Below are 17,004 nucleotides of genomic sequence, written 5' to 3'. Positions count from 1 at the left end.
CGCCTTTGTCCGGGGAGGAAGCTGGGCTTTAGAGATGTTTGTTGCCTATTGGCCAAGGTCACAAATCTGGTGCAAGAGCCGGTATTAGTGCTCAGGTCTTCTTTCTCACATCACACTTCCTCTCAAGGGGGCAGCACAAGATGTTACTAGGCAGTAACTGCCAAATGAGCAGAAGAGACAGCTGTAGCGCTAGAGGGTAGGGAGGGGCAAAGGGGGCTGGAGACCTTCCCAGAGGAGGGCTTTGAGCTGGGCCTGGAAGGAGGCAGCTGCTCTGTCCCTCATGGCCTTTAGAGATCCAGGACCACAACAACTGGTTTCTAGCCACATTCAGCTTGACTGGGGACATTTGAGGGGGGTTCACACTCCCCCACCGTGGGAGACAGACGAGCGATTACCCCCTCTTTCTGTACCAGGAACTGTTAGGAGCTATTCAAGCACTGCTGGGAATTGTAGTTCTGGGGTCGTACGCGGCGAGATGGGGGAGAGCGCCCCCTGCTGCTTCAGATCTCACTCCTCCCAGATCAGGTTTGTGCTCTTCTGAGCACCCTCAGCAGAGCAGCCCCCACACCCTTACCCTACAGAGTCCCCCCACCAATCCCTGGAGGTCCTGCTGCTCTTCTCCCCACTCAGGGGCTGTCTCTGTCCTTCCCAACATCCGGGGCTTTCTTGTTCATATTTATGCATCTCTTTTCTGTCACTCTCCTCCAATTCTTTCAAGCTCCCTCTGGCTGCTCCAAGCCTCTTTCTGTCTTTCGGCCTACCTGGGTCTCCGTCGGTGATGGGCATTGCAGCATGTGTGGACTCTGGCTCTAGAGTGGCTGGCTCTGCCTCCTGTCCTAGGAGACTGGAGCCAGAGCCTGGAGAAGTCGAGGAATGGCCTCATTTCTCCACTTTTCCTCGGCAGCCATGGTCCAGCCCCAAGCCTGCCTTTCTCCTTTTTACTGGCTTCTTTTGTTCTGTTCCAATCACTTTTTCACGTGATTGCCTTATTCTTTCCTTGCTTTCTGTTTGACTCTCTCTTTAATGATATTTTCTTTGACTGCAGTGAAGGTGAGGGAGTGGGAGGGGAGGCCTGGCTTCTGGGAAGGACTAGGACACATAGCAAACCCAAGGTCAAACACATTCCCTTTTCTGGTCCTTGAGCCCCCTGGCTCTTCCAGTGCCTGGGCAGCAGGCCTGGTTGCTATGGAAACTAGCAAGGCCCTGAGAAACCCTTGGCTTCCATTCCCTAGAGGTCTCTGTCCCCTCTTTCCTTGCTGGCCCTCTTCCCACCACCCATACCTGTCCCCTCCCAGCTTGCTCCTTGTCTTTATACAGATTATTTCCCCCTGTCATCTCGTGCTCCCTCACAGCTCTGAGCTTCATTTCCCTCCTGTCCCTGATTTTCTGTCTTTCTCCTTCTCTACATGGCCTCCCTCAGCATTGCCATTCTTCCCTACCTCCCCCTTCTTGTCTCTGCTTGACTCCTCTTTATTTTCTGACCCTTCACACGAAGCTCTAAGGTAGGCAGAGTAGGGTTCTGGCTGTCCTAAAGTTACCCATGCCCCACCAGCCTCGCTGCCCTGTGGCCTCAGGAAACCAGGCCTCACCAGCTGCAGTGAGTGCAGTGCCAGGCTCTGGGGCAGCAGCTGGTGCCTTGGCATCCGGAGGCAGTGAGAACTGAGCCTGTGGGCAGCCTGCCCGGAGGGAGAGAGTGGGGCTGTTGTACAGGGGAGAGACATCTGCAGGAGATGCACCCAGAGAGCCACCGCTTCCACATGTGGCGCCTGTGCCGTGGCCCGGCCCTCAGGAGGGGAGGCACTGCTTCGTCCTGGGCCTGGGGGCCCATGCTGAGAACCTCTCCTCTCCACCAAGGCCTTTTCCTGGCCGTCTTGTTCATCCCCCCATCTACCCTGCGAGGTGGGCGAACTGAGCTGTTGTGTGTTTTACTTGGGAGGAGAAGCGAGTCGCTGTCAGAGTCCAGGTCCTCTGCGCTCCCTTGATTCCACGTCCCACTTTCTCCCCTCTGTGTGGGTTTTGCTTCTTAAAGTATAGGGCTGGGACCCTTAACTTCCCTCCACCGAGCGGTTATCACCCACTTACAGAACGCTAACAATCCCTGAAGCACTCCCAGTTGTTTTTGCTTCCTTAAAAAGTGCCAGTGGGAGGAGCCTGCCCTTGCACTCTCGCCTCCTGCTGCCTCCTGGCACACAGGGGTCCCACAGCTGCCCTCTGGGGGCCCTCGGTTTTCTGCTAAAGGCCTGCTTGCGCTGTCCTCTCAGGCTGGACTAGGAAGTTGGGGGTTAGGGTGAGAGTGTGACAGCTGGCACAATGGCCACCTGTGGAAGCCCTGCCCAGTGCCACTGCTCCCTCGCCCACATCCTTGTCACCTGCATCTCCCTCCCATGTGTCTTCCTCCTGCTTCCCCTACCCCATTCTCCTCATCTGCTCATTGCTACAAAGCAGGCCTGCTAGTCCCATTCCATGTGGTGAGGGCTGCAACTGTTTCTGGGCACTGAGGATGGCCATCACCGGAGAAGAGGCAGGAGAGGGAGGTGGGCTGCATTCAGGAGACCCTTGGTGCCCCTGCCATGGGGAACACTCCAGGAGGAAGTCAGGTGCAGCTCCTTGTTCCTCTTCCACATCCTTTTGTTAAGGGGAGTGACTGATGGAGGGCTGGTTGGGGAGGAGACAGTGAGAATGTGGCCCTGTGGCAGCTTAATTGTCAGCTGTCAGTGTGAGAGCCACTTAGCAGCCTCCAGCATTGGAAAGAGATGTGGGGGAAGTTGACTTCTGACAGCAAAGACGGCAGGATCCAGAGAGAAGGACGGGGAGGGGAGAGAGCCTAAAATTTGCAGTTGGGATGGAGGGGTCTGGATGCCCAGCACCTGTGCCTGGGCTGCTGCAGGGGAGGTGGAGGCTCTGCAGTGCCTACCCCACTCAGCTATGTCCCGTTTCCCCACTGTGGCGTCCAGGCAAAGAGGAATTTGTGGCAACCTTCAAAGGAAATGAATTCTTCTGCTACGACCTGTCACACAACCCGATCCAGAGCAGCACGGATGAGATCACGCTAGCCTTCCGCACCCTGCAGCGAAACGGGCTGATGCTGCACACGGGCAAGTCGGCCGACTACGTCAACCTGTCCCTCAAGTCGGGGGCTGTCTGGCTTGTCATCAACCTGGGCTCAGGAGCCTTTGAGGCCCTTGTGGAACCCGTCAACGGCAAGTTCAACGACAACGCCTGGCACGACGTCCGGGTCACCCGAAACCTGCGCCAGGTAGGGGGAGCGAGAAGAAGGCCGGGGCTAGCGGAGTCTGGGGCAGAGTGGGAGTGGGAGTAGGGAGGGAGGGCTGCCTGAGGTGGGGATGTGAGGTGTCAGGGCTGGCAGCAAGGCGAGCTTCTGAAGAAGACTGAGGCTTCGGGTGGGCTGTGAGGGTCCAGGGCTACGGCCGCAGCTGGCAGGCTTCGAGGACCAGGATGATGCGCTAGGGAGGAGGCTGCAGAGCTTGCTGGGAAAGGACCCTGAGGGAAGATGAAGGGCTGGGCTCAGACTGGTGGAAGTTGCTAGGGTTTCCAGGGCTGGGACTAAGAAATCAGGTGAGCTGGCAGGACAGCGGTTTGAGAGATGGGAGGAATGAGATGAAGCCTGAACAGGTGGGCCCTGGGGTACCGTGGGATGGTGAGCCTCTGGGCTGCTGGAGCAGGTATCCTGACAGTGGGGCAGAAAGGCACAGACGAAAACCTGGGGCATGTGGGGTGGGATGTGGTCAGTCCTCAGGTGGGGCCTTTCTGGGGCAGAGGCAGGGCTGAGGTCCAAGAAAGGTTGGGGCAGCAGATGCGAGAGGATGCTTGGTCCTGCCTCTCCCCTGGGAAGCACGCTCCCTCTCCTCTCCCTCCTTGTCCCTCCAAAGGGGGGCAGGCTCTCTCAGCAGTCCCTGGCTATCTCTCCGGGACTTCCAGGCTAGTCCATGTAGGAGCTGGAGGAGACTCTTGGGTTGGCCCCTGCAGGCAGGACAGATCTCTGCTCCTCCGTGTCCGCTCAGCTCCTGCTCCCAGACTCACCCCTGCCCCTACCCCTGAGAGAGGATTATGTTTTTGGGCATCACAAGTCCCAGGGTGGCTATGGCAGGTGAGGCTCTGTCTGTCTCTGGCCCAGCTTCTGCTGGACAGCAGCCCCCACAGCTTGTTTCCAGCCCTGAGAAGTTCCTGCCTCAAGCAGAGTCCAAGTCAGACCCTTCTTCAAAAGAGGAGAGGACACTGTGCATCCACAGTTGCTCCTGTCTCCGCCTCCTGACTCCTTTCCCTGCTTACTCGGCACCCAGGACCCTGGTGCCCCAGCTCTTGTGGTTCTTCTCTCCCTGGTCCATCACTTTCTCTTGTAGCTGGTGGCAGGGATGCTTTTCCAGCTGCATCCCCAGCAAGCTAAGTGTGACCAGGAACACGTAACATCCATGCCCTGGGAGGTGCTAAGTGGTTTGCAGCCCTTCTTTTACTGGGTGTTGTCTCTGTACTTCTGGTTCTAGCTGTGGGGTGGCTGGGCTTCCATTGTTCCCCTCTTCACCATCACCACCACTCTCCTTTTCCCCATCCTCCCACTGAAAGGCTCTCAGGGTGGGGGTGGGGCGGGGGATGCCAGCTGAACTCACACTCTTCTTACTGGCTCTTCTTCAACCCATTGAGTGATGCTCTCACAGGGAGTCCTCCTCTTTTAGTGCCTTCCCTATGCTGGGAGGACACCGTGACTAATCTGCCTGCTCTTTCCAAGCCTACTGCTCCCTGTCATAGTTGGGTTCCTACCCAGGCACCTATTCTTAGTGCACCCCGTGCTCTGAAGAGTGACCCACCTCCTCAGGAAAGTGCCCCCTTCATGTCTCATCATCCCCTGACAGCCGGAGGGCTGTCCTGTGTTGTCTGTCACACTGTCTGAGCAAACCTGAGTGTGTGTGCTTTTGTCACAGTTTTAGGTGCCACATACATTTTGCTGTGGAGGGTGCAGAGTTGCCTTCCAGCGGGCGTTCCCTCCCCAGGACCAGTGCTGTCACCTGGTACTGCCTTTGGCAACATGCTGCAAGCCTGAGATCCCTATCCATGTGTCCTTTGGCCAATATGTCCATCTACATAGAGTACCGAGGGAAAAGAGACATGGTCCCTGCCCTCCCAGCCCTTCGGCTCTTGAGGAGACAAGATGAGCCTGTTAAAAGGGAACAGAGCAAAGCCATACAAGTGACAAGTGAGCAGCAGGAATCTTAAATGTTCTAGGAACTTAAGAGACACAGAGAGGAGGGAGAGATCTGTGACCACGGGAGGCCGGAAAGCCACACAGAGGGGCTGAGGCCTGGTCTTGGCAGCCCCGAGTGTGGACAGTGACATAGTAGCCTCTTCTTGGGGCTCACAGAGTCCTGGGTCCAAGCTGGTAACTGACGGAGACCACTTCCCCTTGGCCTGATGGGTCAGAGCAGAGGCAGGTCATGCTGACCCGAACATAGGCCTTTAGGGCCAAAGAGGGTATCTGCCTCAAGACTTTGATTGAGAATTGTCTGTTTAGAAAGGGTTTCTGGAGGGATTTATTTGCCTCCAGTCCACATCCATAGATGTGAGGTGCAGTCCTTTTCTGGTCATCGTGACCATTAGGGGGATGGAAGGGCAGCCCCAGGACTGTGCCCTGGATTCACTGCCCTCATTCAGGGCCTCGCCTGTGACCGAGTCCCCCTCACCAGGTCCTTTGAGTGCCTGTCTTTCAGAGCTTCTAATAATTTGTTGGATCCTGTTGTCCCTAGAGCAGTGGTTCTCAACCAAGGGCAGTGTGGTCCCCAGGAGACAAATGACTGGAAACAATTTGGGTTGTCACAACTTGGGGAGGGTGCTACTCGGTGTAGGTAGAGGCCAAGATGTTACTAAACATCCCACAGTGCACAGGACAGTCCCACAGCAAAGAATTATTCGGTTCCAAATATCAGTAGTGCCACAAACATGGCCTCATGGCATCCTTTTGTGATCTGAAGGGTGATGTTGAGAGTGGCCAGGAACAAGGACAGGGGTTAATGTAAGAAATGACATCTGCCTCTGCCTTTAGGGTCAGTGACTGGGATTGGAGGACACTGGGTTCCATATTGTTCCCCCAAGTGATTAGAATGACCCGGAGACTGCCTCCTGGGGACAGCCTCTTGATTCGACAGTTGTGAGGGCGGGACAAGAGGCCAGCTCCCAAGACCGGAAGGAGGCAGAATTTTGCCCCCTCCGCTGAACCAGATAATTATCCCTGGAATCATCAAGAGGCTCCTAGAACGTTGCAGTCAAAATCTGAGACCACCTGCCCACCATTCCCACCCTCTCACCCTTCTCTCCCTCTGAGCCCGGTCTTGAGGCCCCTGTGCCTGGTGGCGTCTCTTGGGGAATCTTTGCAGAAATGATTCTCTCTGAGGATTCCCGAGGCCTATTTTCAATCCTGGGCCCACTCTTCCCACACCCAGTGTGCCTCCCATCACCATATAAGCTGAGTGCCCACCCATTTTGTCACCAACCAGCACCAACTTTGGGAGACAAGCTCGCTTCTAAAACATCACGTGGAGCTTCCTCCTGCTCAGCTCCCATGAGGCCGCTCCTAGGTGGAGACATTCAGGAGCCCCCTTGGGCCCCAGGGAGGGAGTCCCCTAAGCGGTTCCCTCTCCCACCTCTGGCCCAGCCATCCTGAGTCTCTCTGTCTTGTCATGTGCCCTGTCTTAGGGCCTAACTGTGCAGCTTGGCATGCCCCGTCTACACAGGCTTCCCACAGTGTTCCTGCCGACACCACCATTCACCCCACTTCTGCCGGGTGAAACGCTAGAGCTGGTGTTTGAGTCAGACAGACTGAGTTCAAATCCCAGCTCTGCCACTAGTTCGAGTGACCTGAGGCAAGTTATGGAACCTCTCCGTGCAAAGTGAGAGGGGCCTTCGAGAACTAACTGAGGTGATGCCCGGTGCCTGGCGTCAGGTGAACAATGGAGGGCTTGCTGCTACCATCATGGTTAGTTGTGGGTTTTTCCCCAATCCTTCAAGGCCAGCTTAATTTCCACCTTCTTTGTAAGGCCCTCCTGGGTCCTCCCAGCCCCTGGCCAGTCTCCCTCTTTGCTGTGTTCAGGCCCTGTCCCCTCTTTCCATCTGTGTGGTCGATATTTGTGTTCACCTCTTTTCTCTACTTCTAGATGGTAAGCTCCTTGAGGGCTTAATACCAACAACTATTGAGTGTTTTTATTTGTTTTGCTAGTGGTTTGGCTGGTTCATTTGGGCTCTTTTTTGAAGCCAGTTGGTGAGACTTTGGACACGAGGACCCAGCAGGCCTAATAATGGAACTACCTCTTGTCTTTTGGGAAAAACTCCTACTCACTTTACTTTCCCACTCCCTCCTCTGAATGTCCTCAGGACCTGTTCCTTTTTTCCAGCATGGCCCCTCCACTGGCCCCTGAGACCAGGGGTCTCCTTTCTATTTTGTATTTCACCGAACTTTTCTAACAGTCCTGTGAAGTGGGAGATAACTCCTGTTTCACCAACGAGGAATTGGAGACTTGGCAGGTGGAGGAGCTTGCCCACGCTGTACAGTTAGGACGTGGGAGGATGGGTGTCTGACTTCGAAGCCACTCCATTTCCCTGCTTCCAGGGAGGGCCTGGCTCTCGTCCTTGGTGCACAAGGCTAAGGTGCCTGTCGTTCGCCTCGTGGTGCCGCCATCCTTGGATGCTCCCAAATCTTGAACCATTGAATGTTCTGCTTGTCTCTTAGAAAAATGGGCCTCTCTTATCTCTGAGTGGAGCCTGCTCCACTTTCTGCTCTTTTCTTTATCCTGCGCTTCTCTCACTCAAGCTCTACAGAGATTGCCTTCTTCCAGATTTTTGTGATTTCTGTATCTAATCCCCCTCTTGGTATTCTTGAGAGACTGGAGCCACACTGAGAGTTCAAGGTGGAAGTGGGGTATAGTTTTGTCCAAAGGCACTTGGCCATGGTAGGTTAAGGTTACCTGCTGTAATGACTGGTATCTCCCCTCTGTGACTTGACGCCCTCCTCGCTGTCATTCTTGGGCTCCTGGACTCCAGGGGCCCTCCAGTTGCTTCAGTGGTGGGGAAAAGCCTTCCTTGCTTACCTGTTAGTCTGAAGCCTCAGATCTCCAGATCCCGGCCTTCGGGAAGGAGTGGGTTGCTGTGTCACAGGTGCCAGTATGGCTTCCAGTGGAGGCTCCACTCTAGTATTTGGCTGCAGTTGCCCCCTGGGGCATGGTTACCGTGGCCTGGTCTCTAGGTCTAGAGGGTCCCCATCTCACCCGCACCAACCTCGCTGTTTATTAGAGGAGGCCTGGATCTCTTCACACGTTAGTGGAAGGCCCAGGCTTTGAACTTAAATCTCTTCCCTCTCCATATTATTTCTTAATTTGTTTTTCTGCTTATTAAACATTGAAGTTGTCTATGAAAGCTGAATACTCTTTTTTCCTTATTTTAGTCTCTGTGTCCAGTTCTAATTTAAAAAGAGTAGTGATTGGGTTTTTACCTCTAATGCCTTTTATTCCCTCCTACCTTGTTTGACTAGTGCAGTGATACCAGACAACTCTTACCTTTTTTGGTGCCGTGGGTTTAGCTGCCCTGGTGCTAATTGTTCCTTGTCCTGACTAGTTGACCTCTTCATTTCCTGTCAGTCCTACTAACCAATAGGACTAATCCTTGTACCACCCGTTATCCCCTGCTCCGGCCCCTGCACCTGCGGTTAGACTCTTGTCTTTCTCCTGTATAAACGGCTTCTGTATCACTAATAATTAATATTGGTTATTCAGCACTTCTAGCTGCTATATATTGAATTCTGTTGTTTTTAATTATACAAGGCTCTTATTAATTGTCTTACTGAATTAGTCCTGTGCCCACTGGTTATAATAACTCTCTAACTAATGGGTCTGTCCCTAGAATACCTCTCCTCACAATCACAATCTCGGGTGCACAGTTTAGCATTTAATGGACAGCAAGCTGTAGTGTCCCTGCATCTTTGATACTCTAAGTGAAGCTGCCTCAGCCTTTTGACATCTCCTCCCCAAAGACCAGGGTAATTTTGAAGGTGGTTGTTGCTGCCGTTTTTGACCCTGAGGGAAGAAAATGAACTTAGAGCCACAGGTGGGTGGGGCCTGAGTCTGGGGTAGAAGAAGCTGGCTTATAGTTCAGGGAGGGGTAAGAAACTTTAGAAGTAGGTGGGCCTCTGTGTTCATTTTTAGGGTGTGATATGTGGTGGAGGGTGAATTTCTGGTGCTGGCTGTGGGGAGTGGAGGCTCAGGGGTCTATGGGTGTGCCTGGGAGGAGGCCGGGCTGCTAGGAAAACCTGACCAGTTCCTGGGACTTGCAGGGGTGATGGTGAGGGTAGCTCATTCTGGGAGGAACAGCTGCCCAGAGGAGCATAAGAGAATGTGGGTGGGGTGATTGAGGGGGGAAGTTGGGGGGAAATGTGGGCTCTGAAAAGTCAAGTTAGGCAGGACAGACGAGTCAGCTATGGGTGGGAGAAGGGGAGGGGAGGGGATGGAAGGGGAGGGGAGAGTGTTTGGGATGATTAGATATGATATGAGAATAAACCCTCTGCCAGCCCATGGAGGGCAAAGTTTCTCTTTCACTGTTCTGGTGGTGACTTGCTCTCTCTTCCTTTCTCAAGGAAGGGAAACAAGGAAGAAAAAAAAAAAAAAGAGCTGCCCCTCCCCTCACCATGCCTCCTGGATCTATTTGCTATCCATCCCCAGGAAAAGCAGACACCTATATCCCTTTCTGTGCTCCTTGGGAACCCCTTCCCTTTGCCTCCAAATGAAATTGCCTCTCATTCTAGCCAGTCCTGTGATTCTCTAGGGGCCTTGGCCACTCTTCTCCTAGTCTGACAGCCAGCTGGCCCATCACCAACCAGTTAACCCATTAACTTAACATGGTCACTGGTCAGCCAGTTGGCCAGCACCAACTCACTCTTTAGCTGGTTCTCTGGAAAGCCATCTGGTTGAACAGTTAGCCAACAAGCCCATCCATTCATTACCTAAGTCAAGAGCCCATGCCTTTCTCACACTCCTGTTCTCCCTCCCTTCCCCTCAACTCCCTAACATTTCAGCCAATAGGACTTACTAATACTGCATAATTGGGTCTGCTTCTTAACCCCCTGCCTTCCCTCTCTCACCCTCTGTTGGAAAACCCCGTTGCCAACTCTGTGTGTGTTACTAACACGCTTATAACCCAAGGGACCAAGGGATGGGCAGGGACAGGTTGGGCAAGGTATGAGTGAAAACCGAACTAACCTTTCTGTCTCATCTGCGGAATGTCGCCATCTTTAAGTCTTTGCTTTCTTGGTCCAGTTCTTTTGTTGTTTTCTTCTCTACTAACCAAGGTCTTTAACTGTTCCCCTTCTCTGCAGCCGGCTCTTCTGGGAGGGGATGGGAGGTGGCGAGGAATCCAGAGGAGGGGTGGAGGGTGGGGATCGGAAGAAGGGATTTAACTTGTGTGTGTGTTTTATTTCTCCCTCCCATTATAATTTTAATTTTCTTTAAACAAAGTACTTCAGCTGAACCTAAGGTGGGAGGGTCTGAACAGACAACCAAATATATACGGATATATATTTTTCCTCCTTCCTTGAGTTTCACAGTTGGTCATTTTCTTTTTCTTTTCTTTTCGTTCTGTTCTTTTGTTGTTGTCTTCGTTTTTTTTTTTTTTTGACCCTCCCACCCCCACCCCTCCCCCCATATCTCCGGTGAAGCACGCAGGCATTGGACACGCTATGGTAAACAAACTGCATTATCTGGTAGATATCACTCTAATTGTCTTACCGTTTGGTTTGCCGTGGGTTTTTTTAACTGTTCGATTCTCCCTCTTTTGTTTCCCTTCCCTGTTTGGTTTTGGTTGTTTTGCTCTTCCAATTGTTTTTTGCGTCCTGAACAATCTTTAGATTTTGCTTCTTTCTCTTTTAGTTTTCCTCTTTCCCTTTCTTTCTTTTTTGGTCCAAACTCAAATCCAAAAGACAAATGGAAATCGAGGAATTTGGCCTATCCCTGCCCTAACCCCGGACTCCTGAATTCAGATTCCTTGCCAGAGCGACCTGGGGCAGGCCCCAAGTTCATCGGCTCTGGTTAGACCAGCCCCGATGCTAGGCTGCTTATTTTGATTGCTTTATTTTGTTCCTTTTCTGCCCCTCCCCCTCGTTTTTATTCTTTAATTTAGTTTCTTTCTTGGTCTCCTGAAAATCCATGGAAAACACCATCTCATGACATGCTACGCTATGCTCAGTGTCAGCTCCCGCACAGGCCCCTCGAGTTGAGGGAGGGGGCTGGGAGTGAGGCCTCCAGTGGCAGCCAGCTTGACAGGTTGCAGGAGTGGGTGGCCGTGGGGGGATACAGAGCTGTCTGGAACTAGTCCAGAGCTCCTTCAAATCACCGTTGATACCAGTTTGGGGGCTGCCCCAGGCTGGCTGCCAGGGAAGAGGTGGCATCTCCTCCCTCACTTCTCAGCCGTGAGGGTTCCTGGTTCTGTCTCCCCCCACATCTTGCATGGCATGAATGGTCTTCTCCCCCGACCAGGGACAGCGTCCAGTTTCCCCCGCCGCTCTGCTGCTCTGACTAACACTGTGTCTCACACTGTCTTCCTTCCCCTCCATCTTCTGTCCCCTCTCTGCCTCCTGCCTGTCCCGCATGGCCTATGATGGGGGGTTGGTTTCCTTCCTTGTTGAGGGGGTGAGAGGAGGAGGCCCAGCCAGGGTGAAGTTGGGGTAGTTGTCGCCAAGCTCCCCTGTTTGGGTTGGGCTCAGTTCCGGTGAATGTTGGTGTGGGTGTCTGTATAAATGCAGCTGGTGTGTGTTGGTGTGTGGGTGCGACTGTGTGTAAATGTTGGTGTGCCATTTAGGGGGTGTTAGTGGGAGACCGTACTGTGTGTTTGTGAGGCTCTGCTGGTGATTCTACAAGGGTAAAAGCTGGTGTGAGCTGGGAGCAGTGTGACTGTCTTTGAGCTGGTGAGGGCTCTTGGGAGATGGACTGTGAAGCGGTGGTGGGCAGGAGCAGGGGAGGAGCTGAGGCTGGCCCTTTGCTCCTCGCCTTGCCCTGGAGTGTGTGCCTGCAGGCCCTGCTGTGTGCTATCCCCTGGGATTCCCTCCTGCCTGCTTGGTCCTGGCTCTGCGGCAGCCGGCGGTTAGTCATCGCCTATTAATAATGCAGCGTGATTGAGCACCAGGCTGGGGACCCTGCAGATGGACGTGTCTGCTCCCACAGGGCCCACGCTGCCTGGGGCAGGTGCCTGGCCTTCCCAGCCTCCCAGGACTGCGTAGCTGCCTGGCTGTAGAGGAGTGAAGCCTGGCAGCTGGGGCTCCCAATCTGGGAGGCTCCCCCACCTCCCCAAGAGACTCCATCTCTGAGGCCATGTCTGGCCTGTCCCGATGCTTTCCCAGGTCTGTGTTTCCCTGCACCCACAGGCTTGTGGTAGCCCTGTCCTTTGCCCTGTCTCCAAAATAATGCCCATGGCCATGGCCATCCTAGCCCTCCCCCATCCAAGATCTAATCTGGCCACTCCATCATCCTGGTGTTCAAATGCAGCCAGGTGGCAGCCCCAACACCACCCCTCCACAGGCTTTGTTCTCCTCTGCGGCTTCTAGGAGTCTGCTGCTGCTCACCCCTCAGGCCAGGCCACTCAGAGCCTGTCAGGAGCTGGGCCTTTAGAACTCGTCCTTTACAGAGCTTCGCTGGACAGGCGACCTGTGATTCTGGGGACAGAAGGGAGGCAAGATAAACCCAACCACCAAGCATGCCTTCTGAGAATAGGGCCCTGCAGATCTTTCTTCTAGTTTCAGTTTGTTAAGAACTGTGTGAACTGGAGCTAAAGTTGTCTCCTTAGCTACCAAACAGGCTGCTGATATACCTGTGTTGATATTTCATGGGGTTAGCGTAAAGATCAAGGAGCGGAACGGAAGTGAAAGCGTCTGTACTCTGTAAAGGGAATTATAATTGTATTAAGCTTTATCATGTGTTAACTGATTATCTCAGGGTTTCCAGGGCAGGGATGCTTCGTAGAGAAGTGATCCCTTTTCCATAGCAAGCCCTGGAGAATACAGCATCTCTGGCCCCACTAGAGATCCTATTACTGTCCTTTCTTGGAAATCAGTCCCAAAATAACTACAAGAAACCCCAGACTGCCTCAGGAATTGGGCCTGGGGAGGAGGAGGAAAGATGGAATGACCTGGTTAAGTTGGTCAAGAAACAAACAACCCTGTCTGCTTTCAACGCTGGCAAAGAAAGTCCCTATTAAAGTCTCTGAGGTCCACACTTTCTGATGCGAGCATCACTGCTTGATGATCAGAGCTGGTGCCCCTTGGTGGCCTGAGTCGCGTCATAAACTCTTAGAATCCTGTCCCAGGAATCAGCTCTTTCAGGCCAAGACTGGAGTCAGAGAACCCGGCACCAAAAGAGATGGGATTCAATGGCTCTGATTCCCAGGCATCCTTGGGAATTCTTTTTACTAACTCATTTATATAAACTCTTGTTATTGGAGTATTTCTCCTTAGCGGGGAGGGTGGATACAGACCAAAAAGGCCAACCAGTGGAGCAGTTTGGGCTAGGTGTGGTCAAGCTGATGGGAATGTTCTCTGCACATAACACTGGGGGCTTTGGTTTTCCTAAGTAGCTGTCACCTTTTGAATATCATTTAAACTCGATGAATGCCCAGATAGCAGTCAGAGATTATTCCCAGTTAACAGATGGGGAAACTGAGGCCTGAGAAGGCCTGCGGTCGCATAGGAAGTAATGGAAGAATTCAGTGCTTTCACTTCAGTTATCTCATTTGATCCTCATAGTAAGCCTGGGAGAAGTGGGAGTGATGGAAGTTGTTAAACCTCTTTTATAGACCAGAGTCAGAGAGGTAAAATGAGATTGTTCTGGAAGATGATAAAGGCCAAAGGAGATCCTAGGAGTTCTGACCTGAAGTTTCTATTCCTAAACTTTATCAAATCCAGTTGTCAGGTACAGCTTAGTGGTAGAGTGCATGTTTAGCATGTACAGTTTCTGGGTTCAATCCCCAGTACTTCCACTAAAAAAGGTAAAATTCACCACGGGGCTGTTACTGCTGGCTAGGTCATCTTTCTGGATGTCTTTCCAACCTGTTTCCCTCTTTAGCTTCTCCCCACCCCAAACAATGGCTAAACTCACACATAACAGGGCTGAACATCCTCCTTCTGCCGTCCTCCCCATCTTCATGTCCTACTCCCACCCCCTACTTTTAAGGGCAGGCCAGCACCTTCTTCCTAAACTAGTTGTTCTTAACCATCTTTGGCTCATGAAGTCCTCTGAGAATTTGGTGACAGCAGTGGACTCTCACAAGAAAAAGAATGTCCACTGAAGCAGTTTGCATATAATGTTAAGGGTTTTGTGACTCTCCAAAGCCTGTCTAGCCTACTTACAAGTTAAAAACACCTGCCCACAATCTTACTTTCCCCCAATCATCCCCCCCTCGGGGAAGTCAGTGACCCTGTGATCATAGCAGGGAGCTGGGATAGGCTCCGGACAAGGCCAGAGCCTCTTCCCCAGGCTTTCCCCTTGGGGTGTGGTGGGCATGGAGTGCCCATGTGGGGATATTTGTGGCCAGGACCTGGTTTCACATCCTACCAGCCTGCCTAACGGGGAGATGAGCAGAGCAGAAGAGAGGTGGGGCCAGCAGGGAGGGTTGAGAGCCCACCCAGCTCATAGGCTGCCCCTTTCAGCCACCTCCAGCCACCCGCCCCTCTCCTGAGGAGTGGAGCTGAGGCTGAGCGCTGGGCTCCTGTGTCTTCTGTGCTCCTTCCCCTCTCCGCTGGCTGGGCATGGCTCTTCTGGGGCAGAGCTGTGGCTCATTCCTCTTGTCCTACTCAGTCCCACTCAGGGCCTGGTCTGATTGTGTTGAGTGGATTGGCGTGGGTTGGGTGCAGAGTTTCTGCTGAGTCCTGGGGTGCTAGCTGCGGTACTGATGACAAAAAGGATGCTGCTTGGAGATGAGCCCCAAACTCCCTCCCACTGCCTTCACTAGGATGTGGTGTGTGAGTGGGTGTGTCTGGGGTCAGTGATCAGTGGTGAATGGGCGGTGGGAGTGAGCATCTGGGTCACCCTCTGGTAAGGAAGGTCTAAGTCTAATGTCCCTTCCCTTTCCTTCTCAACCCGTACATGTCTCTGTCTTAGTGATGGCTCCTCTTCCCTCCTCCGTTGAAAGGAAGCTTCTCCTTCCTGCACCCTTATGGCTCTTTTGCCTCCATCTCTGCTCTTCCCTACGTCCCCTGGCCCTGCATGCCTTCCCACCTGTGGCTGCCTTTTTCTCACCTCTCCTGCTGGGCTGGGCCCCCCACCCTGGCTCTCTAACCCGCACGTGTCCTAGCTGCAGTGGCTGTTCTGTGTCGCATGACCCCCTCTGCCCTCTTCCCCTGCTGGCCCCACCCCTTCCAGAAGCTGCGCGGGGGGGTAGGGGGGCAGGGGCATCACAAACCCCTGGGGTGGAGGGGGACCGGGGGAATTATTCCCCTGTTTCCTGCTTTTACTAACGAACCTGCCATTTTTGTGTCTGGATTTTGATTTGTCTGAGGAAACAGTCGGGTTTTACTAATCTCAATCATCTCCCTCCTTGCGTTCCCCAGAGACCTTCCTCCATTCCCCCTACCGTTGGCTTCCTTTCCACCCAGTGCCCATCTCCCCCTTTCTCTCTCTCCTTCCTCTACCCCAAGGATGAGCCCCCCTTCCTCTGTGCACTTCCTTATGATACCCTGCCTCCTGCTACCCTCTCCTTACTCTCTAGGCCAGGGTGGCTCTAAAAAATAGAGACAGATACAAAAGGTATTAAGGCACCATGTAGTGGTGATTTGCATAAAGCAGAGGTGGGCAAGATCAGATTTGTGTCCAGTCTGGAGAGGAGTTGAGGACGGGCCCCCCAAGTCAGGTCCTTCTAACTCTGAGGGCAGAGGTAGGAGTGGGTTGAACAGATTGGCCAAAGAGCCCATAGGGTGAGGAAGATGCCAGTAGCTGGTGCCCTGGCCTCTGGGACCCAGGTTGAGAGGACAGCTGAGTGGCTCAGGCAAGCTGGAAGGCTGAGCACATATATGGAGGTGAGGAGGAGCCTCTTCCTGGGGAGCTGTGGGGCCGGGAGGGCCCTGCCCATGCACAGGAGCACGGAAATCCTATAAGCAGTCTTGGAGGACTGAGATTCTGTCCACCAAACTGCGTTCATAGATTGGACACAGGCAGAGGGAGCCAAGTGTGGCCCTGGGTCGCCAGGTGACATTCACTTTAATGACTGTGACGTGTCCCCTAGACTGTGCCGGTGTTAGTAGGGTTATAGGCTGGGGGCCCGCCCTTCAGGAGCTGACTGTCTAGCTGGGGTGACCAGACAGGCTCAGGAGCTAGTCAGTGGCCCTGTTTCTGGTCTCTCAGTGAAGCACCAGGAATGGAGGTGGAGGGCGGGATGGAGGCCCCTTCTCCCTGCCGCCCCTCCCTGTCTGACCCCGACTCCTGTGTCCCAGCCCCCCTCTGCCCTTTCTCCAGCCCCCTTCTGCAGCCCTCTTCTGCCCATTCTAATCTTGTCTGCATGTTTTTGTGACTAATACTTTGACCCTTTCCTTTTCCACCCGGATCTCCACTTCCTAGCCTCGGGTTAGGTGGAGGGAAGAAGAAATAAACAATAATGACCAATCCTCCCCTCAAAACAAGACTCAAAGGCTTCAAACTGCCCATTTCCACAGACACCCCTTTACCGCTGTCCTTGAACCTAGTCGCCCCAGCACAAGGTTTGATGGTTCCCAGGAGGGGGCCCCTTGAGCCCTCGCTTTGCTCAGCCCCACTGCATGCGTTGTGAGGCTCCAACCCAGCACGAGGGAGACTCGAGGGTCCTATGGGGGATGTTTCCCTTGCCTCTGTTCTGCCCATGTCCCTTCGGAGTTCCTAACTCCCTGTCTCCGCCCCCACGACAGTGAAACCCTGGAGACCAGTCACCGGAAAATGGCTGGTGGCGTGTGCGCATGGACTGGTGTGGTGGGGACATCAAGAGCTGTGATTGGAAGGCCCC

The 17,004-nt window shown here is 53.5% G+C and overlaps 1 protein-coding gene across 2 annotated transcripts in view; it reads left to right on the top strand.

Moving 5' to 3' along the window:
- The window catches only part of NRXN2 (neurexin 2), a 96,522-nt gene that overhangs the window by 20,004 nt on the left and 59,514 nt on the right, over positions 1 to 17,004 (top strand). For both annotated transcript variants that reach the window (XM_072970216.1, XM_015249883.3), the window contains exon 5: positions 2,955 to 3,256. In XM_072970216.1, coding sequence (XP_072826317.1) covers positions 2,955 to 3,256 — 302 coding nt within the window. The remainder of the gene's footprint in view (positions 1 to 2,954; positions 3,257 to 17,004) is intronic.

The sequence above is a fragment of the Vicugna pacos genome, chromosome 10, assembly GCF_048564905.1.
Source record: "Vicugna pacos chromosome 10, VicPac4, whole genome shotgun sequence".
Lineage (NCBI taxonomy): Eukaryota > Metazoa > Chordata > Mammalia > Artiodactyla > Camelidae > Vicugna > Vicugna pacos.
The sequence above is the reverse complement of the archived record's forward strand: the minus strand, read 5'-3'. Positions and strand labels throughout refer to the sequence as shown.